This window comes from Eptesicus fuscus, chromosome 13, assembly GCF_027574615.1.
Source record: "Eptesicus fuscus isolate TK198812 chromosome 13, DD_ASM_mEF_20220401, whole genome shotgun sequence".
In the NCBI taxonomy this organism is placed as follows: domain Eukaryota; kingdom Metazoa; phylum Chordata; class Mammalia; order Chiroptera; family Vespertilionidae; genus Eptesicus; species Eptesicus fuscus.
In genome coordinates, this window is record NC_072485.1 from 15606822 (window position 1) to 15634616 (window position 27795).

At 41.9% G+C, this 27795-nt stretch overlaps 1 protein-coding gene across 1 annotated transcript; it reads left to right on the top strand.

Annotated features, from left to right (window-relative positions):
• The first annotated feature begins 344 nt into the window (after positions 1-344).
• On the top strand, positions 345-27611 carry POU2AF2 (POU class 2 homeobox associating factor 2). Its single transcript, XM_054725048.1, has 5 exons — positions 345-369; positions 1221-1330; positions 22913-22955; positions 25582-25880; positions 27210-27611. The coding sequence occupies exons 1-5, from the start codon at positions 345-347 to the stop codon at positions 27609-27611; spliced, it is 879 nt and encodes a 292-aa protein (XP_054581023.1).
• The last annotated feature ends 184 nt before the right edge of the window (positions 27612-27795 follow it).

The following is a 27795-nucleotide window of genomic DNA, read 5'->3' on the forward strand; positions in this document are numbered from 1 at the left end:
AAGAGCTTAAATACTTCTATACTCATCCAAGCAAAAGGTTCTCCTGTCTTTGTTGGATCACCCTTAGTGACAAGGAACTCACTGTCCCCAAAAGCAATGTTCCCAACTTCAGAACCTTGGGGGAATATTTTCTCTATAGCCTGTTATCTCTCTGTCATTTCATCAGGGTAAAATGGCAAGTTTTCTGGTTGTTAGAGCTACAATCTGACTTCAGTCTGGATCTTAACCACTAAGTCTGCTGCTTAGTAGCTATGAGACCTTGGCAAATCACTTAGCCCCAGACCACAGCTTCTTCATCTATAAAATGAATCAAATGAAATAACACATGTACATTGTCCAGCACCATGATATGGTTGATAAGGACATGTGGTAAGTGCTCAATAAATATTTTTAAATGAATGAATGACACTTCCCTGATCCTTGGACTAGTTTCAAAGCAGCAACTCCTGATGGTGTATAACTGTATTTTCAAAAATAAAAAATACATAAATTAGTACAGTGAACAGAAACAAATGACTTTCTCCTTAATAATATAATCTTCCTGCCTTAGCCTGGTGTTTCTCAGTGGCTGGAACATAGGTCTGCTCATCAGATGATCACTGTTTTGATTCCCAGTCAAGTACACGTACATGGGTTGCAGTCTCTGATCAGTGTGTGTGTAGGAGGCACCAATTGATGTGGCTTTCTCTCTCCTCCCTCCCTTCCACTCTCTCTAAAAATCAATGGGAATAATATCCTGGGGTGAGGATTAACAACAACAAAAAAAGAACATAATCTTCCTGAAACAGTCCAATTGATCTGCTCACCCACAGCAGGTAGGAATGTGAGCCAGCAGAAACACTTTCCCTCTGTAATCTGAATCATGCAAATCCAACTTTGCACCATGTAGTTGTATCTAACCCTTGATCTTGTTATTAAAGCATAAATTTTAAGTCTTCCTTAAGTAGATCTTGGCAAACCGGAGTACAAATAAGAAGACACTTTGAAGAGTTGTTGTGTAGAAATTGGAATAGTGTTTCTTCCACTTAATCAGAGCTTGGTTGGGTTTCCATTGAGGGCCAGGAAATGGGACTAGATGACCTCTGTGAAGCCACTTCAGATTCAATTCTATCATTCTAACAAGAAAACAGCATTACAATCATCAGCTCTGAATACATCCCTCTAGTTGTTAACCTGATTCCTCCACCCACATTTGATTGTTACCATTCCATCTGCTTAAGTCCCAGGAGACTACAGCAAACGCGTATATCAAGGCGTGAGAGTGAAGCACACAGTCAAAGATCTGCTGGCAGAAAAACGATCCAAGCAGACAAGTAACTCAAGATTTAATGTAAGTCTCATACATTCTGAAGTCTTCTTTTTTTTTGGGTGGGGGGGAAGGGGTTAAGTCTTATATTAAGATTAGTTATCTCCCCTCTTCCTTTATTTACACAGCAACCTCTCACCTCTTGAGTCTGATATTTTCCATTGAAAATCTTTCCTTCTACTCGCACTTACAGTATAATTACTATTATTAACACCATGGCACATCTGTCAAGCTATTTCAAGAGCTCTGCTCACTGTTTGGCTGACTACTGCAGCTGGCCGCAGTGAGAGGAAACTGTGCTCTGCCTTTTCAACCCCCTGCCCAACCCATCATGAACCAACAAAGGCTCAGTTGGTGAAAATAATCACATGTTATTCTAAGCCTGATAGAGACAACTTAGAAGAATCCTCTCTGTAACATGCAAAGTCAGATTTTAAAATCCTAGTAGGACTCAGCCATAAGAAAAGATGAAATACTGCTGCTTGCAACAACATAGATGCATCTTGAGAATACCATGTTAATAGAAATAAGTCAAACAGAAAAAGTCAAGAACCGTATGATTTCATTCATATGTGGGATATAAAAATGAAAGCAACAAGTCAACGAACAAACAAAAACTCATAGACACAGACAACATTACGGTAGTTACCAAGGAGAATGGGGGTGAGGGGGTAATAAAAGATAAAGGGGATCAAACAGATGCTAACTGAAGGAGGTCTGAGGTTGGATGGTAAACACACACTATAATATGCAAATGATGTATTATAGAATTGTACATTTGAAACCTATATAAGTTTATTAACCAAGTCACCCCAATACATTTAATAAAAAGTTTAAAGAAAAATCCTAGTAGGAGACATCTTAAGTCTAACACCCTTATCTCCCAACTGTGTATCCATAAATAGCTATGCTCTGTGCCTAAAATGTTTAAGTAGTGGCACTAATTCTCAAAAAAAAAAAAAATGATTCAAGAATGGAAAAGTATTTGGCTATCAAGACAGAATATAATCATTATCTATTAGGTAAAATACAACAACATAAATATCAAGATCTGTCAGGGATTGCTGGGTGCAGGACACAGAGCAGATGACCAGGAATAACTGAGCAAGCATGGACAGCACCTCACCCAGGGGCTGGCACACAGTTGGCACTGGTCTCCCAGTGTGTCTGCTCTGAATGTCAGCGCCATGTCCAACACTGCTCCAAAATCAAATCTCTAGGACATGTCTTAAATGAGCAACCCCAGATTCTATTTCCTCCCATCCACATTTTCTGCCCCCCTTTCTTTTAAACCATCTCCTCTCTTCTAGTTCAACAAATGGGGCTTAGCTGACAAAGAGAAATCGAACTAATTGGCTTCTTGTCTGCTCCTAGTGCAGTGTTTCTCATAGCGCCTGCTTAGAATCATCTGGGGTGTGTAGGGCGTGTGTTAAAACTATCCATACCAATCTAGAGGAGAGAGAGAGAGAGAGAGGAGAGAGAGAGAGAGAGAGAGAGAGAGAGAGAGAGAGAGAGAGAGAGAAAGAGAGAAAAAGAGAGAGAGAGAGAGAGAGAGAGAGAGAGAGAGAGAGAGAGAGAGAGAGAGAGAGAGAGAATCCAGCATCTACTCTAAATGAACCACAGCTTCATGGAATTACTGTAAATTGCTTGGCCACAACTCTAGCTAAAATTGTGCAACATGATAAAAGTTACAGGCAAACTGTCAATTGGGAAGATAAAGATCACAGTGAAGATAACACCATAGTCAAGGAGCAGATATTGTATCTTCCCAGTGTGAGTGAGGAGGTAACTCACTCATTGGCATTGTCACCAAACTATAATAATAAAAGCATAATATGCTAATTAGACTGGATAGCTGAACAACCTTCCAGACACCATTCCAAATGTCTTTCCAGACAAAGCCATGGGGGCTGAGGCAGAGGCAATTAGGGGTGATCAGGCAGGCAGGCAAGCAGTTAGGAGTCAGCAGTCCTGGATTGCAAGAGGGTGCAGGCTGGGCTGAGGGACCCCTCCCACCCTCTGTGCACAAATTTTGTGCACTGGGCCTCTAGTATCTATATACAAATGATAAGGCCCTGTACCCAACAGAGTTACATAAAAAGACCAAATGGTAATATATTTTTCTTTTAAAAATGACCTAACATCACTTCTTGTTCAATATCTGACTATCAAATAGTGTTTTCTTTATTTGTTGATGTTACTTTTTGAGAGCTATAACAATATGAACATAACTAATAATAAACTATATTATTTTATGAGAATGAAGATTCCTGGTCCTTTTACCATGTCTACTAACATAGAGTTATTTGGCTGGAGCCAAGGAATGGTCATTGTTAAGTTCCTTGGGTGCATCTTTACACATCAGACCTTGAGAACTTTACCATGGAGCAAGGAGCAAGCATCGAAGCCTCACACACCACAGCCATAGTTCTTATCTTTACCCAGATAAGAACTTGTTGAACTACTGTTATTGGCCCAGTGACATTGAACATGTTATAGTGAAAATAACTACAAGAAATTCATAATACATGGTCTGTGCCATTAAACACGAAATAACCTGGTGGAAAGGAAAAATACTTATCCACTTAAAAATATACAAGACAATATAACCAAGCACTGGACTGAATGCTAAAGACAAAACACCAGGCAGCATGGCCATGTGATATAAAGACTATAACACTGTTTACATAAGGTCTTTTTAAAGTACATTTCCTTATGTGTTATCTCATTTGATAGACACATTAATTCTGTGATATTGAGATTTACATGGTTTCCCATTTTCGAGATTAAAAAGTTGAGAACAAGAGAAGGGAATTTATTATTTTTATTCTACAGTTAGCAAGTGGCAGGTTTTCTGACTTCTAGTTCCATATTCCTTTCAAGGAAAAGATCGATGTGGAGAATAGAAAAATCTCTGACTCATGCTGTCTTTGTCCATTTCAGCTGCTATAACAAGATACCACAAACAGGGTAGCTTAAACAGCAAACATTTCTCACAGTTTGGAGGCTGCAAGTCTAAGATCATGGTCTCATTTTTGAAGGCCCTCTTCTGGGGAGTAGACATCTCCCTATGTTCTCACATGGGGTCTGGGGAGCTCTTGGGTCTCTTATAAAGGCACTACTCCCATGCCTGAGGGCTCTGTTTTCATGATCTAATCACCCCAAAGGCTCCCACCTCATAATATCATCTCATTGGGCATTAGGATTTCAACATATGAATTTGGGGAGGACATAAACTTTCAAGCCATAGTACATGCAAACAAAGGTAATGGAAACTCAAAAAAATATATTTATGTAAAAAGAACTTCTAGGACTAGAAAAGTGCAAACCAGCTCTGACTATGCATTTATTCTTTGGCATAAGCGCGGGGATGTATGAACTCAGCCTTAACCTCATTTATACACATTCCCAATGTCTCAATGCTAGCATCTTATTCTTATCTTCACTTCAATGACCTTTCAAATTTGGGTAGTTAAATGCATATAAACTTTGAACTTTAAGTGCCTTCATATATTGATTTCATTGTCTACTTGCTCATTTTTCATCTTCTCCACCACTATTCTAGAACATCTGTATATCCCAAAAGGGATGTTGTATTCAGTAATAATCCACTCTTGATGACCTGTTTCTGTCCCTGTTGCAAATGAAATCTAAGAACAGGAATCATGGAGAATCACATTACTGGCAGGCATTTGGGGGCTCTAATTGCATGGGTAATACTAAGACTGCCTTCTATTTCTCTTACCAATGCACTAGGTGACAATGAGTCAGATATCTTGAATCATTTCAGATAGGGAAGCCATCCTTACATATGTTCAAAATTCGCTACTGACAAGGTAGATTATAACCAGCCAAAGGCTTAACTTAAGGAGATGGGAGGTCCTACCATACATACTGTGTCAGGCCAGAGATAGTTCCCAAAATATCCCATGTCATATCCCTGTCACCTGTGAATGTTGCCTCATGGGGCAAAATAAGTAATTAAGTTAAGGATCTTGAAAGGTAAAACCCTGTATTACCAGGTGGGCCCTAAACACAATCACGTATATCCTTGTAAGAATGAGTTTGAGAGAGACACACACACACACGAAGGAGGAGACACACAAAAGAGACAGAAGGGATGTGATGACAAAGGCAGAGGCTGGAGTCATGCAACCACAAGTCAAGGAATGCAGACAGCCATCAAAATCTGGACCATTCTCCCCTTGAGCCCTATAGGGAGGACAGTGCTGCTGACACCTTCATTTGAACTTCTGTCCTCCAGAACTGTGAAAGAATACATTTCAGTCTTTTTAAACACCCAGCTTGTGGTAATTTTTTACCAGTAGCCCGAGGAAGCTAATACACATATATTATGGAACTGTGTCCCCTGATAAGTATCCTTTAGAAGTTCCTACTTAAAGTCCAAATTGCTGCTCTGCTCTTCGGGCCAGCACTCTGACAAGTTTACACAGGTTGTATTGATCCAGCTTTACCGCAATTTCCCTAAGAGCTTCTGTTTGTGATACCATGAAATGTTTTTTACATCTTTGCAGGAGGAATCAAAGGGGGGAAAAGCCCCTTCCATAAAAAAAAAAAAAAAAAAAAAAAGATGACCATTTTTTAAAAACAAAAAAAAACACATTTTCACCAAAGACTGTACTTAAAACCACTGCCGTACACTGCAGCCACAATCATGTGGTTTCACACTGTTACTGGGGATATCTGCTTTTAAATAATGGCTTTTCTCTTTCTCTCTCAAATTTTTCTGTTATTCCTTACTACACTGCTAATCTTCTACCAGAATATTTAAGATATGAGCCATTCACCAACATGTAGTACCAAAAAATATATATATTAGAATTTTGATGTAGGTTCAGGTTGCATTTTTTTTTTCAATTAAAAACTATTTTCATTGAGATCCATAAAGGCTAATCATTGAGAGATTTTAATAATGTCACAAAATTCAGTGAACTCTCAGTTACTTATAGTAAAGGGGGAAAAGGAATAACAAGAAAAAGAAGCACTAAGCCTAATCACCACCACTTTTAATTTTGATTTGAAATTCAGTGAACAACTTCCAGGCTATTGAGCTTTCTAATCAAGTTTTTCATAAAGTATCAAAACACTCATTTAAAATCATTGGATATATAATAGCTGGCATGAGGTGAAACTTTTTAAACTTGCTGAGCAGAAAATTAAAATCAGTTTGGAATTCAAATTATGTCATGGAAAGGGGAAATACAATGCAGCTGGGGGAGATTAAAATGTGCCTGGGGCCCAGGCAGCATGCTCAGTGGTTAGAGCATTGGCCCATGCACTGGAAGGTCTTGAGTTCGATTCCTGGTTGAGGCCATGTACTTAGGTTGCTGGTTCAATTTCTGGCCCTAGTCGGGGCACAGGCAAGATGCAACCAATCTATGTGTCTCTCTCATATTGAGGTCTCTCTCTCTCTCTCTCTCTCTCTCCCTCTCCCCTGCTCGCCCCCTTCCACTCTTTCTAAAAAAAAAAAAAAAAAAAAAATCAATGGAAAAAATATCCTCAGGTGAGGATTAACAAAAAATAAATGAGCCTGAGAATCATGAGCTGATGCTCAATTTTTATTTATTTATTTTTGTTTGTTTATGGACACACTAATAGCTCATTCTTTGCTCATTTATCAGAATATTACAGTGAGGAACAATAAGGGAATAGCTATGAAAGTTATTTTAACTTAATATTCTACATAAACATAAGGAAAAATAAGTGAAGATTTCTAGTTGTTTTGGAAGGTCTGAACTGAGGAAAATATTGAAGAGATATATCCCAAGTGGAAAACATATTTATATTCTATCAGCCTTGAATTATACATATTATACATTTACAGGCCAAAATTTAACTATCTCCACTTGGCATGATTCTTTTATACCAGTCTCAAGTGTTTACTTTCCAAATCACAATTACTAATAATTATTTCCTTTTTCTATATTTTCCCAAATCCTTACATTTATATGAGCTGCTGAAATCTCCCCATCAAGAACATATAAGATCAGTCCATATTGTCGGCTGGGCACTTTGATTAAAATCTTTCCTATTTTTGGAAGGAAATCAATGCACACACAGAAAGAAGATGACAATCATACATACTGGTGGGGAAATTTGGAGGAACAGACGGCAAATGGGTGCCATATACTGCATTTATGGCATAGAGCAGTTGAAAGTGTTTGCTCTTGTTGAGAAGTGGATAAACTCTAACTGTGGAACAGATGTGTATTGCCTAGTTCCATGCCTAATAACTGTCTGTCTTTCTATCAGGGCTGCTAATAGAGGTTTGTTTAGTTTAATATCCAGCTGCTGTTTTATGGTACCAATCACAGGCACACTTCAGTCACCACCGAATGTAAACATTGTGATGTGCATATCTGTGATTTGCATTTGGACTTCTTGAGAAATGTAAAAAATAAAAAAATACACAATTGGGAACTGTATATTGCAGCATCCCAAAGTTTCTTTGATTTCCCTAAAGCTTTGGAAAATACACCCAAGACATGAGAAATTACCCCTTCCTCAATCTGTTTGAACCACTCCTCTGGCTATGGTGGTCTCAGGCAACTTTTCTCTTCTCTCTGAGCTTCTCTCTAAAAGTTGACAGTTGCATCTCTCCCATTTCAGTATTCATTTTTTAAAATATATTTTATTGATATTTTTACAGAGAGGAAGGGAGAGGGATAGAGAGTTAGAAACACTGATGAGAGAGAAACATCGATCAGCTGCCTCCTGCACACTCCTACTGGGTATGTGCCCACAACCAAGGTACATGCCCTTGACCAGAATCGAACCTGGGACACTTGAGTCTGAAGGCCGAAGCTCTATCCACTGAGCCAAACCAGTTAGGGCACAGTAATCAATTTTAATAGTAAAACTTTTCAGAGTTCATCCTATTTCTTTATCTTCTTTATTATTGTTATTCATGTTTCAAATGTTTCCCACTGTTTAGGATTTTAAATAGATCTGAGTCTCTGAGAACTAACTCATAGCCAAGTTGAAGCATCTTTGAGCTGATGCTTGAGATCACTCATTTGTCTGGGAACCTACAGCACTCAGGGTGCCTGAAGTTCACCATCTATGACATGGACAGCATAGTTGGGGGAAGAGTTTGGGCTCAGGATCCAGATGATATGAATTCAAATCCCAGATCTGCCATTTGCCAACTGCACAATGACTTGATCTTGCTGTTGAAGGAAGGCAATATCTGCCTTGCAAGGTTATCATAAGAGTTATATTTAATTTTTGTTAAGGGCTTGGCACATAGTATGTGTTCAATCGACGTTTTTGCTATTAATTACTGCAAATAACTTTAGAATTCAAAGTGATGTAAGATCGAGTGACCTGAAGTCCAGCTGTGGGAGAAGGAATTATACATGAAAAAGACTTCTCAGAGGAAGATGAACCTTGACCTAGGCTTTGAAAGAAGGAGATAGCTCAAGTGAGCAGTGAGGAGGAATGAAGTCCAAACAGGGTGGTCTAGCCGGAGAGGAGGCACTCTGTGATATGAGGTGGGTGGACTAATTTGGTCTGCGGGATGAACTGAAAGAGAAGGTTGAGAGACCTGACCTGGTACATGACCCTTCCAAATTCAGTGCTAGTCTTGCCTGCTAAGGTCTCCCAGACTCTCCCTCTACTCCCAGAGACTCCAGCATATCTATCTGCTAAAATACTTATTACATTGCATTATGACTGTTTGTTTAAACCCCTCCCTCCAACTGGCTAATGTCTTTCTATTTCTATTTGTTCCTTTTGGAGTCTCCAGCCAAGAGGAATGGCAGTGTGATAGAATGGTGAAGAGTTTATATTTAGGAGACAGACAGACTGAAGATCTGATTGTACTAATAATGTGTGAAAGTGGTCTAACTTCTCTGGGCCTCAGTTTTCTCCTGTGTCATTGGGGATAGTGATACCACCATAAAGTGGCCATGAAAATGAAATTAGATAATGTATACAAAGCTCCTGGTACAGCTGGTACATGTCATGTTGTAAGTGCTCAATAAATGGCCACTTTCATGGTGTTTACAGTCCCTGGAATATGGAAGCACTTGATAATACCACAGGGAAAGTCTGCTGCACATAGGTAGATATCCACAAGACTGTGGCCAGCTCTGAATAGCAGTCTTTGCAGTTAGATACTCCTGTTTCCATTACTATAGATTCTAACATAATATAATAGGTCAAGCCAATAGAAAGGCCACTGGATGACTTTTTAGGTTGGAAAAATCGATTCACAGTGAGGAATGAAACAGTAGAAGCCACAGTTAGCAACTTTATTTTGTATTCTGACTCAGCAATTTCACCCTCGTCCATTCTGAAAGACAAGATGGCTAGAACCGAAGCTCCCACTTGGTGCATTTCATTAATATGCTGTAAATCCAACTGCTCTCATTCTGCAGTTGTCAATACCCAAAGACTTAACCAGTCTGGGGTAACAAACAAAGTATTGTACTTCCCAATCATGGCGTTTTCATGAAACTCCAACTTCAAATGGCAGGAAGAAGAAAATAAAAGTCTTAACCTTTTGATCAGGATTTGCTGCCAATTTGTTGACTTAAATAATGTTATTTTTTTGAACCCACGTTTCCTCAATGACAAAAAATCTTATAATCTTATGAGTGGTGTAGATGGGGTGGGACTGGTACTTACAGTGTTTCCTCTTCTCCCCACTGGGTACAGTTCTTTCTCATCCTTACTTGATAGTTTCCCCAACCTCAGAACATATTCCATCCACTGGCACCTCTACCCCCAATCTCCAAGGCTAAGCTGAACTCTCTTATTCTTCCAAGAAAGACTAATCCTGGGTCCCCTTCCATCACTTCAATTCTCTCTGAGGTACAAAGAACATCAATAATAACAGCCATCCTTTACTGCTGGGTTCCTAATCGGGACTTTACAAATATTTTCATTTATGCAGTTCTAAATACATCTCATTTATCAACAAGAAGCCCAACAGTCTTGAGAGGGTGACACTCCTGTTTTCGGATGTGGAAACTAAGCCTCATAGAAAGCAGTGAAGCTTAGATTTGGACCCAAGGCAGGACTGGCTTTGGAATAACCACTTTGCTTAGCCCCCCTGCTCAGTGCTCACCTGATTCTTCACATTCCATACCTGATGGCCGCAATCATGACTCGCCCCCTCTCCACCTCATGTCTGTCTCCCTGCCCGCCCTGTAGTGATTCTGCAGGCTGCTCAGGTGATGCCACACCCAGCTCAAATCAGAACCAAAGCCTTTCTTTCCTATGATACTCAGACATCTACATGCAAGTTCATAGTTCTCTCTAGAACTATTCTCTAGTGCCATCCAGAACCTGCTTTCAAAATACAGTTCCTCTCTGTCATTCCCCACCACGCTGGACCCCTAATCTCTTGGGCTCTCCATGGCACCCGGCCTTTTCTGTAAAAGAGGAAAACCTACTACACTGACCTTCTAGAGGCCTCTTTGCTATCCTCCTAGAGTTCTCCAGGGCCTACCGCACCCAACTCATTTGGCGCTGACTTTTTCTGCTATGCCTTTTAATGAGGGGAGATTTATTTTCTGAGTATTTTCAAGCTGACCTGGGAGACTGGTATCCCATGGCTCACTCCTGGGACTGGGTATAGAATGTCACTTCTCCCACTGCAAAGGCAGAAGGCACATCCCTCTGAGGGTTGGAAGAGATCCCTGAGCCCAATAAAGCATAGAGCTGATAGCTTTTACCTGCTGTCTCTGGTGATCCACCTCCTAGATGCTCTCCCAACCTCTGTGGTACTGAGCATTCTCTCATAGTTTTTTACACTAACTAATCATATGCATATTCTTAATATTGCAATAGCCATGAACGAAAGGGGAGGGTAATACCTTTATGCTCTTCCCTTCTTATGAAAGTATGAGAAAAGATGAGGAGATGGGGACCACCAATGGATTCTTAAGTACAAAGCCAACATTTTGTATTCCATACAAAAGACATATGAAAGCCTACATATATACTAATATCAAAATTTAATTTTAATCAAAATTAAAATTTGAACCCTGCTAAAACTTGGACAATGTATATAGTGTGCTAGTCTAATGGTGGTGCTAAACAACAATAAGAAGGCTGAAAGAAGCAGAATAAATAAACTGATGTAAATAAACTAACTGATTATCCATGCCTTAAATGTAGGGAGTTGTCCATACATAAATTCAAGGGAGAAATCACAGCCATTGCAGACATCCCTGTACTAACAAAGCTAAGAACAGAGCACACACATGTTATATTCAATTTCTGGTTAGCAGGCATCCCAAGCTCTGAGGACATGTGAGTACAAAAAATGCCTGTACCACTGCTATCGCAATAAATATTCATGCTCTCCTCTGATTTCTTAAAATTTACCATAAAAACCATTTATCATCTCTTCAAGACTCATAAATTGAACCCATGCTACAATGTGTTCCCGCTTTGGTGAGATTTTCACGCTTACCTGGGTACAGCCAATGGCCATCACATGGCCCAGCATGTCTTGCTTTGCTGGGTATAGATTTTTCTTTTTCTTATTTTTAGCAGTACCTTCACTCTTTGTGTTTAGTTACTAAATCTCTTAGGGAAATGATGCTTTTTCACTAATAAGTCCATCTCATTTGCCCTTCCTACTTTTTTTTTTTCTGAATTGCCAGAGGAGGGATCCATTTATCTGTAACATTTGCAAGGCTATTGATAAAGGGAATCAATGTTTACCCTGGTACACTTTTTGCTCATTCCCGTAGCACAGTGCTTTGCATATTGCTTGCTAACATTGCCAACTTACTCCCTTCATGAACCTAGAAAGAACCTAAAACACACACACACACAAAAAAAAAATTCTGAGTAGGCAATGCCTTATAAACTCAAAATGCCAATGTTTGAATGCAGAGGTACACATTATATCTGTGCTATTCATTTGAATGGATGCTTTATCTAAGGCTTTCAGAGTGGCCCATTGTCTGACTTTAATTAGCCCACTATCCTGCCCTATTTAGAGAACTAAACCACATTTCCAGGGCTCTCTGTGTTCTGTACCCAACCACCTGCTCCTTCACAATTGCAGAAAAATTTTAAAATAATAATAAAGGCGAACCTTTTGCAAGCAACTTATTTTTTCAGCTGCTCTATTGGTTCTGTCATTTTTTTTAATGTCATGAAATTCAAAATATTTCCTGGTGGTGAATTCTTTTGCACAGCTCTCAAAAACAGCCAGGTTTTGCAGCACAAGAGCCAAGGCAAGTCCGTGGGCGGGGCTGCAGTCTGCAGATTCAGTTCTGGCCAAAGCGTACAGGACCACCTACCAACGTGCATCACCGTGGTTCTTGTTCTAATCTAGCTACAGAAATGCAAAAAGCATCCAAAGGCACATGAAGGCCCAGGGATAAAAAAAAAAAAAAAATGTGTTTCTTTTTGTAACTTAGGCAACAGAAATCACTTCCTCACAGAGACAGTCTGGGCATAATTTTGTGCCAAGCAGGAGAGTTTTACAGCAAAATTTCAAGAAGTTGTCAGAGAGTTGGAATTCTGTAACTGCATTAGCTTTCCAAAGGATATAAAATAGTTCATGTACCAGAAATTTCAGACATTTGGAATCATTGTTTTATTAGGAAATTGTGATTTATGATAAAGATATAAAACCTAAATTATATATTTTTAGCTTTTATTAGCTAGTTGTTTTAATTACAAAAGTGATGCATGGTAAAATTTCAAACAGTAGAAAGTATAAAGTAAACAGTAGAAGTCTACCAACCTTCTGCCCCCACTCATCCCCTCCTACTTCCCAGAGCTCACCACTCTGAGTTTCATGTACAATCTTCCAGAATTTTGTTATGTTATCTATAATAATAAAAGCGTAATATGCTAATTAGGTCAGATGTCCTTCCGGATGACCTTCCAGACAAAGCTGGGGCTGCAAGGGAAGCCCGGGTCCTAGGTGCCAGAGGGAAGGAAGCCGGTGATGGCAGCCAGGAGAAGGAAGGCCTACTCTTGCACAAATGTCATACATCGGGCCTCTAGTTGTATTATAATGAAATTAAGTTGCTGCACCAACAAGTTAATGAAGATTGAAATCAATGTTAGATATTTACATGCACTATTACAAAGGGCATACACTGATGTTTTCACAGTAAATTCCTTTCCCCAAGAGAAAATTTAAATGTCTTTTAGTTTTCATTTTACCTCTATACATTTGAAAGCCTTAAGCAAATCACTTAAAACTCACCCCCAAACCATCCCTGACCTATCATTTTCAGCATCAAATTAAATTACTTAGAATGCCGCTGTCACCATGTCCACACTGCTAAAAACTTGTCAGGGACATTGCCTGCTACCAGACAAAGACCAAGTTCCTTGGCATGGTTAAAAGGTTCTTTCTGGCCTAGCTTCTCCACCTCACTGTAACTTCTCCTCAGCTTTTCTGTCTGCACACTTCCTGCACACATTCATATCTGTGACTTGCTGTCCACACATTCGAGCATCGCTCTGGTCCCCAGCTATAACACCACTTATTCTATCTGCTTATTCGTTTCCTTTCATCCTTCAAAACTAGGCTCAAATATCATCTATAGTATGATGCGTTCAGTCACCTTCCCTCAAGACAGCAGCCCACCTCTCTCCCTCCCTTGATTCTTACCTCCACCCACCCCCTCACCCCTATCTACACTAAATCATGGTTATAATCAATCTAGATTGGAATCCATCTTGTGTCACTTACTAGCTTTGTGACCTTGGAAAAGTTCATTATACCTGGTACTATTTATTAGTTTTCTAATATATAATCTAGAGATGACAACTTACAACAATCTATTTCATTGGTTAATGGTACAGATTTGATGAGATAATGCATGTATAAATCATCTCGGTTAGTGCAAAGCATGTAAAACACACAAATGTTAGTTGTTAGTAAAAAAGGGTGAAACACACATTAATATATGTAAAGTGTTTGACTCAGAGTCTAGCATGAAGTATTCATGAAATACGAGTCCTTTCAACCCTCGTTTTTATTTACATATACTTACGTAACTGTGCTCCTTATGGAATGACACGCTCCCTAAGAACAGGATCCACACCTTACTCCTCTCTGTACTCCTGGAAATTACCACAATCCTGTTACGTAGTAGGCACACAATACATTTTTATTTAATCAATTCAGTGAAACTTCTGCTCCTGACAAGCCAACTTGCTTATAATCTCTTAAAGAATGATAGGTGGGTGTGCTTTCCCACCTGTGTGCTTGGTTCACAAAATCCCTTGTGGCTGGGATCCCTTTCTCCTTTCTGCATCCTCTCATCCTTCAGTGTCCAAATCCTCAGCCAGTTGATTTCTCCCCTTTCGACTTCTACAGTATGTAGAGCATGGACCATGTACCTGACCCATGATCTACGATTTCCTGGATATGTCTGTAACAGTTATCTGAGAACCCACTGGAACCTTAGTAATTGATAATAATTGTTCTGGTTTCTCACATTTCTGTGGGTGTGCTGGAAGTTTCTCTGCCAGCTTCCCCAGGCCTCACTCATGCAGCTGTGTTTAGCTAAAGTCCAACATAGCTCCTTCACATGTCTGGAATATGCTAGCTGTCAGCAGGAGGGCCTGGATTCACTTCCACGCTGTCACTCAACATCCAGGAGGCTCAAGTGACTTTCTTAAGAGGAAGTTGGAAGGCAGCATTTGAAGCAAGCAAAGGTAGCCCGGGCCAGTGTGGCTCAGTGCCTACAACATTGGCCAGTGCACCAAAGGGTCCCAGGTTCGATTCCCAGTCAAGGGCACATACCTGGGGTACCTGGTTTGCAGGTTCAATTCCCAGCCTTGGTCTGGGTGCATGCGGGACGCAACCAATCGGTGTGTCTTTCTCACATCTCTCTCTCTCTCTCTCTCTCTCTCTCTCTCTCTCTCTCTCTCTCTCTCTCTCTCTCTCTCTCTCATCCCTTCCTCCCTTCTACTCTCTCTAAAAATCAATGGAAAATATCCTCAAGTGAGAAATAAATAAATAAATAAATAAAAGCGAGCAAAGATAAAAGCTGCAAATCCTCTTGAAGCTTAGATTCTCAATCTCATCCAACATCACCTCTGTCACATTCTATTAGTAAAGCAAGTCACAAAACCAACCCAGAGTCAAAGGGGTAGGTTGGTAGACTTCACTTCATGATGGGAGGAACTGCAAAGAAACTGTGGCCACATTTATTCTACCACACATGGCTTGTGTCTCTGAGTGGAACCTAATCTAAGCTGTTCGGTTGCATTTTTTTCCCTAGCACCTGCCACATTCAGCACTGTGCCTTGTACCCAGTAAACATCTGTGGTTTCATGGAAGGGCTAGTGCAGAGAACCTGCTGGTTGTGTCATTGAGAGATTGCGGAAGCAGTCAGAGAAGTTGAGTTTAAATCCCAGTTTTGTAATTTACTAGTTGGATGATTTGAGACACAATTACTTAACTTCTCTGTGCTTTCCTCTTTGTAAACCCGAGAGGACAATGACTACCTTAGAATGAAATAAGATTATATAAAACACTGGACACATGATAGGTGCTTATAACTGTAGTTTCTATTCATTATGCAATACTTTTCTAATTTATGATTAAATTACTATAGAACTCAAGATAAGTGGTCCAAAAATCAAAACCTGTTTCAAACTTTGCAAAACAGCAAAATTTATTAGAACAGACTTGGTATAGTTCAGTCACTGTATAAGATTTTGCACCAATCAGAATACCCAAGATCTACTTCATATTTGTCACAATAGCTCAGGCATCTAATTCTCTCTGCCCATTTTCTTCTTGAGGAGGAAGGTATTTCTACCTAACACAGGTACCCATATAAAAGCTGACTGTCTTACATTAACTTTCCATTCATTTCAGAGTTGGAGGAAAATCATGACCTATGGTGGATCTAAATTCAGATAGTGACATACAGTTTTAAAAATGTTCAGTATAACATCATCTGTTCCACCTCTCTCCCAACCATCAATATAATGACAATGAGTAATTAAATATATGAACTGTATATTCCTTGAAAAGGAATTTATTCACAAGTGGCTATGATTATTATTGTTTCAGCATTAATAGCACTACCTTCAAATTTAAATCCATCTCTTTTTTTAATATATTTTATTGATTTTTTACAGAGAGGAAGGGAGAGGGATAGAGAGTTAGAAACATCGATGAGAGAGAATCATTGATCAGCTGCCTCCTGCACACTCCCTACTGGGGATGTGCCCACAACCAAGGTACATGCCCTTGACCGAAATCTAACCTGGGACCCTTCAGTCCGCAGGCTGATGCTCTATCCACTGAGACAAACCAGTTAGGGTGCACTATCTTCAAGTTTAAAGAAATACTTTCTAAACTTTATAGTTAGAATTTTCAAAATAATATTGTACGGTAGTGTGAAATGTCTTACGCTAGTCAGAGATCTCTTCCTTTCAATGTGTTCCTTCTTCTAGGTTGGCACCTAAAAATATTATAGGGTCATAAAAATGGACTATAAATGTGCTCAAGGGAAAGTCTTATCACTTTACTACCTTGGTGACGTATTAGTTCAAATTAACTCATTTTCATGGGAGGGCTTTGGGGGCAGCTGTGTGTTAGCTACAGGAAGTTGCACACTGGCAAATTTCATTCAAATATAAACCTCTAAATTTGGGTATCTGGCATTGCAAGATCCTGTTGTTTGCAATATGCAAAATAAAAATTATATACCATCTCGTTTGGTCAAAAATTATGGGCTCTTCGATATTAATATTATTTCTAGAGGATTCACATGGTGAGTGGCAACATGTTGAGTGTTATATCTTAAACAAGTAAGAAAGGAGCATGAGTTCTCCTTTCACATGAGCAATGACAACTGGTGCTCATGCTGAAGGCTCATGTTTTAGGCTGTTCTCACTCAACCTCTGACATCTGGGAATGGGATGGGGAAGTTCCATCTCTGAAACCTGTCCAGTGAAATCCCTCCCAGTCCCAAGCAGGCCCTTCAGGATTCTTCTATATCCTGTGAGATGGTGTGAAGTGACACGTTACCATTGCTTTTTATATTTATCCCTCTAAATATTTCCCAGGTTACCATACAGAGGGCAGCACTAATTATAGCTATAAAATAAATTTATGGAAATGTTTTATGTCATGATTTTGGTGGTGGGTCCCAAGAGTTTATCAAATTTGTCATTCATCAAATTGTATACTTACAATTTGTTAATTTTACTATATGTAAATTATTCCTCCATAAAGATGACCCTCCAAAAATAGAATATTCATTGAAAGACTAAGGATATGATTGATAAATAGGTACCAGACAGGAAGTAGAAATCCTACTTGATCATTTTGGTGAGCTTTTAGATAGTTATATAATTAATCTCTCTTAGATGTCCTCAATCTCTTTTATACTTAAAAACATTTTTAACTATGATGCTTTCCTATTTTTATTTTTGAGCTAAAAATGTTTAGAAAGCAAAAGGTTTTTATTTGATCCCACCCACCACTAGCACAGCCTGCAGGGGAGCTTGGGTTATTCTCCCTGGGGTTGTTGTGATAATTAAATGAAATAATGCAGATGATACATTTGGCCGTGTATTTAACAGTACGTTTATGAAATTACTATAAGTGGTAAAAACTGTTGAAAGTCACAGAAAAATAAAAGCCTTTGTGCTGTGAAAAAATTAGGAATAGTTAGTTTTAATGTTTAGGGATTCCATTTTGTTTCAGGCAGATGGATGGTCTGGGGTGGGAGATCTCACCCACATAAAACTGGATCCTTCATGAAACACAATTGACCTGGCAGGAAGCAATGGAAATCTCCAAAGCTGGGTCTGGTGGTGGGTAGGGTTGACATAGGAGGTCTGGGAAAGGTTTGAGCAGAAATTAAGATGGAATGTTGAGAAAACGATTACACCAAAAGACAGGCTACCCTGAGGACGGGTGTCCAAAGTAGCTTTACATGTGAAGACTGGTCCTTGAGCTGTTGCCAAGTTTGACGGGCTCAACCTGGGACTCCAGGATTAATTTGGGAAACCTGGAAGAGAGCTGGCTCCCAAGAAATGTAAACATACATCTTTTTGGAGGAAAGCAGCCTCAATTTAGGACCCTGAATTTTCACAGATTCAGATTACCCAGATATGAGTTTCAATCAAAGATCACCAAATGCTTAAGTAAACATAACACTAAGAATAAGAATCAGCATAAACAATGAATTTAAATTCCCAGAACTTTCAGGTATTAGAATTACCAGATACAAAGTATATAATAACTTAATAAATAATGAACACTCAACAAAAGACTTAAAAATTACCAAGCATATAAATTCAAATTGAATTTATAGAAATGAAAAAAATGTAATCATTAATACATTTTTAAAACTCAATATATGAGTTAAACAGAAAGTTAACTACAGTTGAAGAAAGAATAAGTGAGCTGGATGTAGATTTGAAGAGCTCTATACTAATCTATACCGAAAATAGAACGGAGAATCTTGAGTATAAAGTAAGGAGTGGTTAAGAGATACAGAGGATAAAAGTAAAAGGTTTAACATTCATCTAAACAAGGGTCCCAGAAGGAGGGGATAATGGTAATACAGACAAGGCACTATCTAAAGAGAGAATGGATGAAACTTTTCCAGAACTTATGAAAAACATAAATCCTCAGACACATGAAGCACATCCTATACCAAGCAGGACAGGTTTTTAAAAATATACTTCTAGATAAAATGAGGTGAACTTGAAAAATCTTAAAGACAGAGGAGTGTATTAAAAATCACTCAGAAAGAAATGAAAAATAGTCACAAAGAATAGCTGTGAGGTTCGTAACAAACTTCTCAACAGCAATCATGGAAGCCAGTCATGGAGTTGTATGTGCCAGCAGAAGAATAACTATAAAGTTATAGTTGTGGCCCTAACCGGTTTGGCTCAGTGTATAGAGCGTCGGCCTGTGGACTGAAGGGTCCCAGGTTCAATTCCAGGTCAAGGGCATGTACCTTGGTTGTGGGCACATCCCCAGTAGGGGGTGTGCAGGAGGCAGCTGATGGATGTTTCTCTCTCATCGATGTTTCTAACTCTCTATCCCTCTCCCTTCCTCTCTGCAAAAAAATCAATAAAATATATATTTTTTAAAAAGTTATAGTTGCGAACACAGCAATATTATATTTCAAATACAAGGGCCAAAGAAATAATATTCTCAGGTAAATAAAACTGAAACAATTTATCACCAATGCCACAAAAGGAATGTTCTAAAGTTTTAGTTTAGAAGAAGGAAAAATGAATCTAGGGGAAAAGTCTGGAAAAAGAGCAAGCAGATAAAATGATAATAATTACAATGCCTAATTTGTATAAGTTTAATAAAAAACAAACTAGCTAAGCCAAGCTGACGTGGCTCAGTGGTTGAGTGTTGACCTATGAACCGGGGGAGGTCATGGTTCGATTCTCAGTCAGGGCACATGCCCAGGTTGGGGGCTCAATTCCCAGTGTGGGGCATGCAGGAGGCAGCTGATCAATGATTCTCCCTCATCACTGATGTTTCTCTCTCTCTCCTTCCCTCTCCCTTCCTCTCTGTAATCAATAAATATATATATATATTTATATTTTAAAACAACAAAAACTAGCTAAAATGAAAGAAAATGTACATCTATAAATTAAGAGAGCAGTAGTAAGAGTTAATGTTCTAAGGATCTTGTCTGTCGGTGAGAGGTTTAAGATATTCTTTGTAGTCTTTGATAAATATACAAGGTAACGTTTTATGGGTAACCATAAAGAATTGAGACAGAGTTTAATTTCCACATCAGGGAGGAGGCAAAATTATACAGGAAAAATGAACACAAGAGGCTTATTTTTAGCATATAATAAATAAAATAAACTACACTCAAATTGTAAAACCTTTGTAGAGTCCTCAGGTATTAAAATTGGATTGGAGAGAATATGGTGCTGGGAATTCCACAGTAAGAATTACACCTGGGCGGAAGAAGAAGGAGTGTAAGAAGATTCTGAGGCTTGGTGGTGGAGGGAAAGCTAGGAAAGCTTTTACAGCAGAGAAGTCAAAAGCTTTTACAGCAGAGAAGTCAAAATATATATTTTATTGATTGCAGCATGGACTGAGCTTTATCCATGCTTTCCGTAGAGGCTAGAGGCAGAGCCTGGCTAAGAGAATGGCTGACAGATGCTGAGGAGACAATAAGTATTTACACCCATCAAACAGCATGTACTCCTCCCCCTATAGACCTTCACTCCCACCCCACACCCACTCCTCCCAGGCCTTCACCACATTACTGTCTGTGTCCATGGGTTATGCATATATACATATAAGTTCTCCATCAATCACTCCCAGCAGATTTCTTTATCGCTAGAAGCTAACTGCATGCAGTGTTAACATGGAGGGGATTTCAGCACTGAGTGAGTGGTTGGATGAGACTATCTATAAAAATCTCTCCCATACTTGAGAGTCTACAGGACTGTGAGGGTCAGGGCTAAGAGCTCAGATCCATAGAACTGGATACTGAGGATTCAACTTTTAAAACAGCTACATTTTCCACTTAACTTTGTCCCTGAGCATCTGAAAGCCAGATTGGCATTTGTATGTTTTAAGACTCTGTACACCTGGAAACACTTCCCTTCAGAGGTTAGCTTAGGCACCACTTCCTCCAGGATGTGTTCCTCACCCCACCCCTAATTCCAGCTCAAGTGCCTTCCTCCCACATCTCCCCCAGACCATGCCACTTCTCACACTGTAGCGACTCATCTATTTCATCGTCAGTCAGTCCTTGTATTGGTTCCCCAGGGCTCAAATAACAAAGCCACAAATGTGGTGGCTTAAAACACCAGACATGTATTGTCTCACAGTTCTGGAGACTAGAAGTCCAAAATGGAGGTGTCAGCAGGACCCGCTTCCCCTGAAGGCTCCAGGGGAGCCTCCCTCCTTGCCTCTTCCTGGCTCTGGTGGTTGCTGGCAATCCTTGTGTCCCTTAGCTTGAGGGTGTATCACTCAAATGTCTGCCTCTGTCTTCAGATGGCTTCTCCCCTCTGTGCCTGTGTCTCTCTCCTCTTCTTAAAGGGACACCAGTCATGTTGGATTTAGGGCCCACCCCAATGCAGCATGATTTCATCTTACTTTAACTACTACATCTTCAAAGTTTCTATTTCCAAATCAGGTCATATTCACAGGTACTGAGTGTTAGGACTTCAATATATCTTTTGGGGCATATAATTCAACTGACAATATCCCCCAGCCTCCCATGCTCACTACCTGTGGTTTAGAGGACTGTGTATTTATGCCACGTATTTTTATTGTGTTGACTATGAACCACACTCTGATCTGGCACTGAAGACAAGTCACAGTCAGGGTCCCCACCCTTGGTGGCACTTGATTCTACATGGGGGCAGATAGTAAAAATGTAGCAATTCAATGTTGAAGCCAAATGCCATGCAGGTAGGTAGAGATAGATAGATGGTTGATGATTAGATAGATAGATGATAGATAGATAGATAGATAGATAGATACTATCCTATCTAATAAAAGAGTGATATGCAAATTGACCATCACTCTAAGACACAAGATGGCCACCCCCATGTGGTGAAAGATGGCTGCCCCCTGTGGATACAAGATGGCCACCACAAGATGGTTGGCAGGAGAGGGCAGTTGTGGGCATTTGGGGGTGTCCAGGCTGGCAGAGGATGGCAGTTGGAGGAGACCAGGCCAGCAAGGGAGGGCAGTTGGGGGGGACCCAGGCCTGCTGGGAGGGCAGCTGGGGGGACCAGGCCTGCAGGGGAGGGCAGTTGGGGGGGGACAAGGCCTGCAGGGGAGGACATTTGGGGGGGGGGCAGGCCTGCAGGGGAGGGCTGTTGTGGGCAATCAGGCCAGCAGGGAGGGCAGTTAGGGGTGACTGGGCCAGCAGGGGAGGGGAGTTGGGGGTGACCAGGCCTGCAGGGGAGGGCAGTTGGGGGCAACCAGGCCTGCAGAGGAGGACATTTAGGGGCAACCAGACTGGCAGGGCAGGGCAGTTAGGGGTGACCAGGCCAGCAGGGGAGGGCAGTTAGGGGCAATCGGGCCGGCTGGGGAGCAGTTAGGCATTGATCAGGCTGGCAGTGGAGGGGTTAGGGGTGATCAGGCTGGCAGGCAGAAGCAGTTAGGGGCAATCAGGCAGAGGCAGGTGAGCGGTTGTGAGCCAGCAGTCCTGGATTGTGAGAGGGATGTCCAATTGCCCGTTTAGGCCTAAACGGGCGGTGGGTCATCCCTCAAGGGGTCCAAGATTAGAGAGGTTGCAGGCTGGGCTGAGGGACACCGCCCCCCTCCCCCCCCCCCCACGTGCACGAATTTTGTGCACTGTGCCTCTAGTACTTGATAGAGATTTGATGAATGATATTAATACAAACAGTAAAAAGCAAAGGGTAAATTAGTCCATTTCATCTAGCTAGTGCCTTTTGGCATGATTACAGAGTCTAAAACTTTCGTTTCTTTTTGTCCCCTGTAAAATTTGTTCTCCAGTGCTTACATTCATAGTCTCAGTTGACTCCCATCAATCTAGCCTCCTAAACAGTGCTCCTTCCTATCAGAAAATAAGGTTTGTAAAATATATCCCTGACCTTTTTTCTTTAAATCCAAATGTGCTACTAAAGAAGAAAACACTCGCTGTCTTTGTCTTCCAGGGCAGCGTTGGTTCCTCTCCGTCTCCATTTGTCCAGGTGCCAGGTGAGTACTTCAGCTCAACGAGCAATTCATCCATTCCCTTTTGAGTTTCAATGGGACACCTGGGCCCTGGTTCTTTTATAACTGTCCAACAGCACATTTTAAATGTTGCTTCCTTAAAATAGTTGTTTTTAAAATATAAAATCAGTGAAGAGAGAGCTAATTCAGTCCTTCCTGAATTTAGAATTCACGCTGTCTTGCAGGCAGCCTTTGGATCACCTGCCTAGCAGAAGCGTATTGGGCAAAGGCAATGGCATTTAGGCTCTTGATACAACTTTAAAAGGTCTAACATTCTGGCACCATGATCTGGTGGATTATGCACCTGCTTTAGCACACAAGGAGAGAGACCTGTGGGCAGATGGGAAACGAGCATATATTGAGTTCTCTCCATATGTCAGGCACTGAGTTAAGTGTCTTGTCTTCATTTAAATACATATGTCTCATTAAATGCCCCCATGGGGACCCAGAGGGGGCCTTCCTGATGACAGCAGTGGGCACTCTCATATGTGCACACACACATTCTTTCCAGATCCCAAACTCAGAAGTGCCATAGTGTTGATATTTTTAGGAACCTGCAGAGATGGACAGGGAAAGGAGTAAGCAGAAGGTTCACATGTCTGAATGTCTCTATTGTGTTTGCCATTCACATTTTATTGTCACTGAATTCTGCTCCTTTTTATATAAGGAAAGCTTACATAGCTTCTCTTACCACCTAAAATTATTCTTCCTCTTCTTAAGGAGAAAAAATAAATGCTTAACAGAGCAGAGAGTCTTTCTTTGTGGTTGTTTTTATTTGAAGATTGGAAATATAAACGTAAGACCCTGGGACCCGTGTACATAGTCTTAATTCTGTTCTGGGCCATAGCCACTCCCTTGGATATAGCTTTGTGGTATGAAACAGAACCTTAGGTATTGATTCTGATTTTCATTTGCTCCAGGTCCCCTCCCCCCCCTCCCCCAAGGAAATGTGCTTATAATAAAACTCCTAACTGTAGCTTTCAAATTCATGAGCAAATTAGAAGTGCGGGGCTATAAATTTTAAGATAAAAATGGAGTAAGTAGCATTGTGCTATACATTTCTACAAGGGCTTCTGGATGAATGAGTAAGTTTACATGTAATTGTTGAACACAGTAATAAAATAACGTGTTTACAGAAAATGTATAAAAAACATAAGCTCTGCCCGCAGGGCACTCGTATGAAAGAGTTTGTAACTCAGGTGAGAGCGTAGTGAGCATAACATGAAGTGCCACATCATGCGACAAGGCCAAAGTGCTGTGTGTGGAGTGACCTATGACTGAGTCACGATACAAAGGACAGTCTGACTTCTCTCCCTATAGACGAGTGGGCAGGGTGGGCAGGGTCAAAGCTCAGAAGTGGTCACTGGTTGGGGGGAAGTAAGAAAGTCAAGCATCTGCATCTTCTTCCCACTTCAGCCCTTCTGTGGCCTCCAGGTGTTGGTCTTGGCCGATAGGATCACATCCGCCATGAGCAGGACAGTTTAACTGATTGAGTCCATGCCCTGAACACGTTCTCAGTGATTATGTTTCCTGCTGCAACTGAGCTACAGCATCAGAAAGTCATTAGCAAACACCTCTTTTTCCTTCTGGGTCCATTGCACTCGCCTTAGCCTTACATATGACTCTTCTTAGTTTCAGCTTCTTCTCCCTTTACTCCCTGTTTTCCCCCATAGAAACTGTGCCAGGGATTCTCTTCCCAAGCGTGCAGTGGCCACACTATGGCCACACGAGGGCAGCAAATAACACGAGTCTCCCGAAGCCTGACAATTTTTTTTGTGGTCTTTCCCCTAACTTGACTGCACAGAAGCCATATCATTCCAAAGCAAGCCAGGTGGGTGCTAGACACGGTGTTAAAAGTCAGTCAGTAGCCCTAGCTGGTTTGGCTCAGTGGATAGAACGTCCGCCTGCGGACTGAAGGGTCCCAGGTTCGATTCCAGTCAAAGGCACATGCCAGGGTTGCGGGCTCAATCCCTAGTAGGAGGCCTGCAGGAGGCAACCGACCAGTGATTCTCTCTCATCATTGATATTTCTATCTTTCTCTCTCTCTCCCTTCCTCTCTGAAATCAATAATATATATTGATTATACACACACACACAAAGGATTAGAGGAAGAATACAACCTCCCTGGGGATTGGGATGGGGTCAGAGTATCACCTTTTCTAGAGACACTGAATCTCAGATAATATGCCAGATGCAGGCTCTTGTGGATGGTCCTGTGTGTGTGAGGACAGAGCTCAGAAGCTGTGGGAAAGATGTTTCATCCGATAAAATGTCAACGCCAACTTATTCTCATCTCTTTAGGCCCAGCCCCTCCCTAGCTCAGTGCCTGACACATAGAAGGTGCACAACACATGTACACTCCGTGAGTGAACCATTCAATAGTTATTGCACCATCTAAACTGAACTCATCCGCGAAGGAGAGAGAACTTTAAACATATCATTATTTGGTCTGGACCAGATGAAAGAGGTGATGTGGCCATACTTAACACGCTCGAGACGTGTATCTATCTAAATGCGGCCTTGATGGCAGCATGTGCTGGAGCATGTGCCAGAGACGCCTTGACTCTCCCAGGAGGAAACGTGTGCTTGTTTGCTTTTCATTTGGCAACAGGTTCACCGGTCATGTCAGGCTACTACGGCGTCCGAAGATCTTTCCTGTCTGACTCGGACTTCCACAGCACCAAGCAATTTGCAAACGATGTGTGCACCTCCAGCGTGGCCAGGCCCTTTCCCTGCGAGTCCTCGGCCGGGCAGAGCCACCCCGCCCTCCTAGACTCCTACTTCCCGGAGCCCTATGGGGACCACCGCCCGCAGGCCCTGACCCCCAGCGCGGGCCCTCTGTTCGGCGCCTCGCCCCTGCCACCGCTCCTGCCACCGCCCTTCCCCAGCGACCCCACACACTTCGTGCTGGTGAGTATGCCGCTGTTTCACCTTAGGGGGTGACTGAGATCAGGGCTGGGCGGTCCGGCGAGCCCAAGCGCTTGGCAACAGGACTGAAGCCGGGTATGGTCGCCCTGGAGACCCCTGAGGCTGCCCTGAACCTGCCCCCAGAGATGCCAGGACAGATGCCCCCCAGGGTACTCTCCGAAGGGGCCTTCCTCAAAAATCCGCGCCACCCACGTCAGCAGGAGGGGTCTATCCTGAGGCCTGAATGGGTCTGACTAACAAGATAGGTTTTGTATCCATTTTGCTAATACTCTGCTGGCTTGGCCAGGTGTTCTCCCATTACTCCCCCAGCGCAAGGGGAGGGCCCTGCAGTTACACCTCAGACCATCCACCTGCATCCCACTGTGCTTCCCACCCCAACCCACCCCTCCCACAGCACTTCACCCTCTAGAACCTGTTCTTTGTCTGTCCTTCCAAAGGGGAGTCCATGCAGCTCTGAACACCAACAGCCTCCTTAGAGAAAACAGTGAAGCCTTCAACCTCAAAGGAATGAATCTCTCTAAAAATGGGATTTTAGATGAAGATTGGGGGGACATCACTAAGTACCTACTCCAGCCAGGAACTTTTCTGTGCCTTTGTTCATTTACTCTTTGCAACATCCCAGGATATAGTTGTTAAAGCCTCATTTCACAGATAAACAAAGTGAGTGCTCAGTCAGGAACCTAGTAAGTGTCAGGATGGAAAGACTGGACCTAGTAAGTGTCACAGGATGCAAAGATTGAACCTACTAAGTGTCACAGGTTGGAAAGAAGACTGAACCTAGTAAGTGTCACAGGATGGGAAGATTGAACTTAGTGTCAGGATGGAAGATGATTGGACTCACAATCTTTCCATCCTGAGCCAATGCGATTCCCACCTCTTTGCTCGGCAAGGCAGGTGGCCTTCCCGGCCCACTCAAATGCCCATTGGTAGCTGAGGGGCCCACTCCTTCCAGGAGCTGCTGCCCGACTCCCCACTGTGGAAAGGGCTTTCTAGGACCCTGACTGTTGTGAAGCTCAAAAAGAATGCAAGACATGGTGCATTGTAAATGTCAAACTACAGTATAAATGTTGGTTTTCTTATTCTCACATTTCGCTCATTTAATGTGGTCTGGGAAAGGAATCTTACTACATACAGGGAAACTACAACTTCACTGCTGTGTCAATCCCAGAGGGAAAGGCTGCGGGTCAGGTGGCTTCCAGACAGGGAGGACACCAAGCCCTCTCTGAGCAGCACCGCGTGCTGGGGAGGAAGGCTGTCCACATCAGAGTCTCATGTAATGACTAACCCTGGTGACCTTTCCATTCTCCTCAGAGAGACTCCTGGGAGCAGACAGTGCCGGATGGTCTCAGCCAGCTCGACCCTGTGCCCACCGACGCCCTGCAGACCTTGCCACCCAACACGAGTTGCCTCTCCCAGCTGGAGTCGGGGAGCACTGCCCAGCACCGGAGCCCAAGCTGGGGGCCTCCCCTGGCTGGGGCTCAGTCTTATTCGTTGCATGCACTGGAGGATCTGTACCACACACCAGGGTACCCCACCCCTCCCCCATATCCCTTCGCCCCCTTCACCGCGGTGTCCAACGACCTACCACCCAAGGCAGTGCCCCTCTCCCCAGACGAGGGGTCAGATGCCTCTGCCCTTCAGGACCCTTCTCCATGGACCAAAGAAGACGGGGGCATGGTGTGGGGGTCATACGAGTGCCGCCGAGCTTACTGAGGGATGCACCACAGAACATGTCTGCTTTCCTTTAACTGGAGTTCTGTGTCCCACAGATTGTCTTTGGCGTGGGAGTCACTAGGAACTGGATTTTCAAAATAGGCCATCATGCCCCCCCTTTGTTAGTGGACAATGGCATTTTTTTTGTACTATTGCCCAGGGACCACATTCTAATGAGACAACC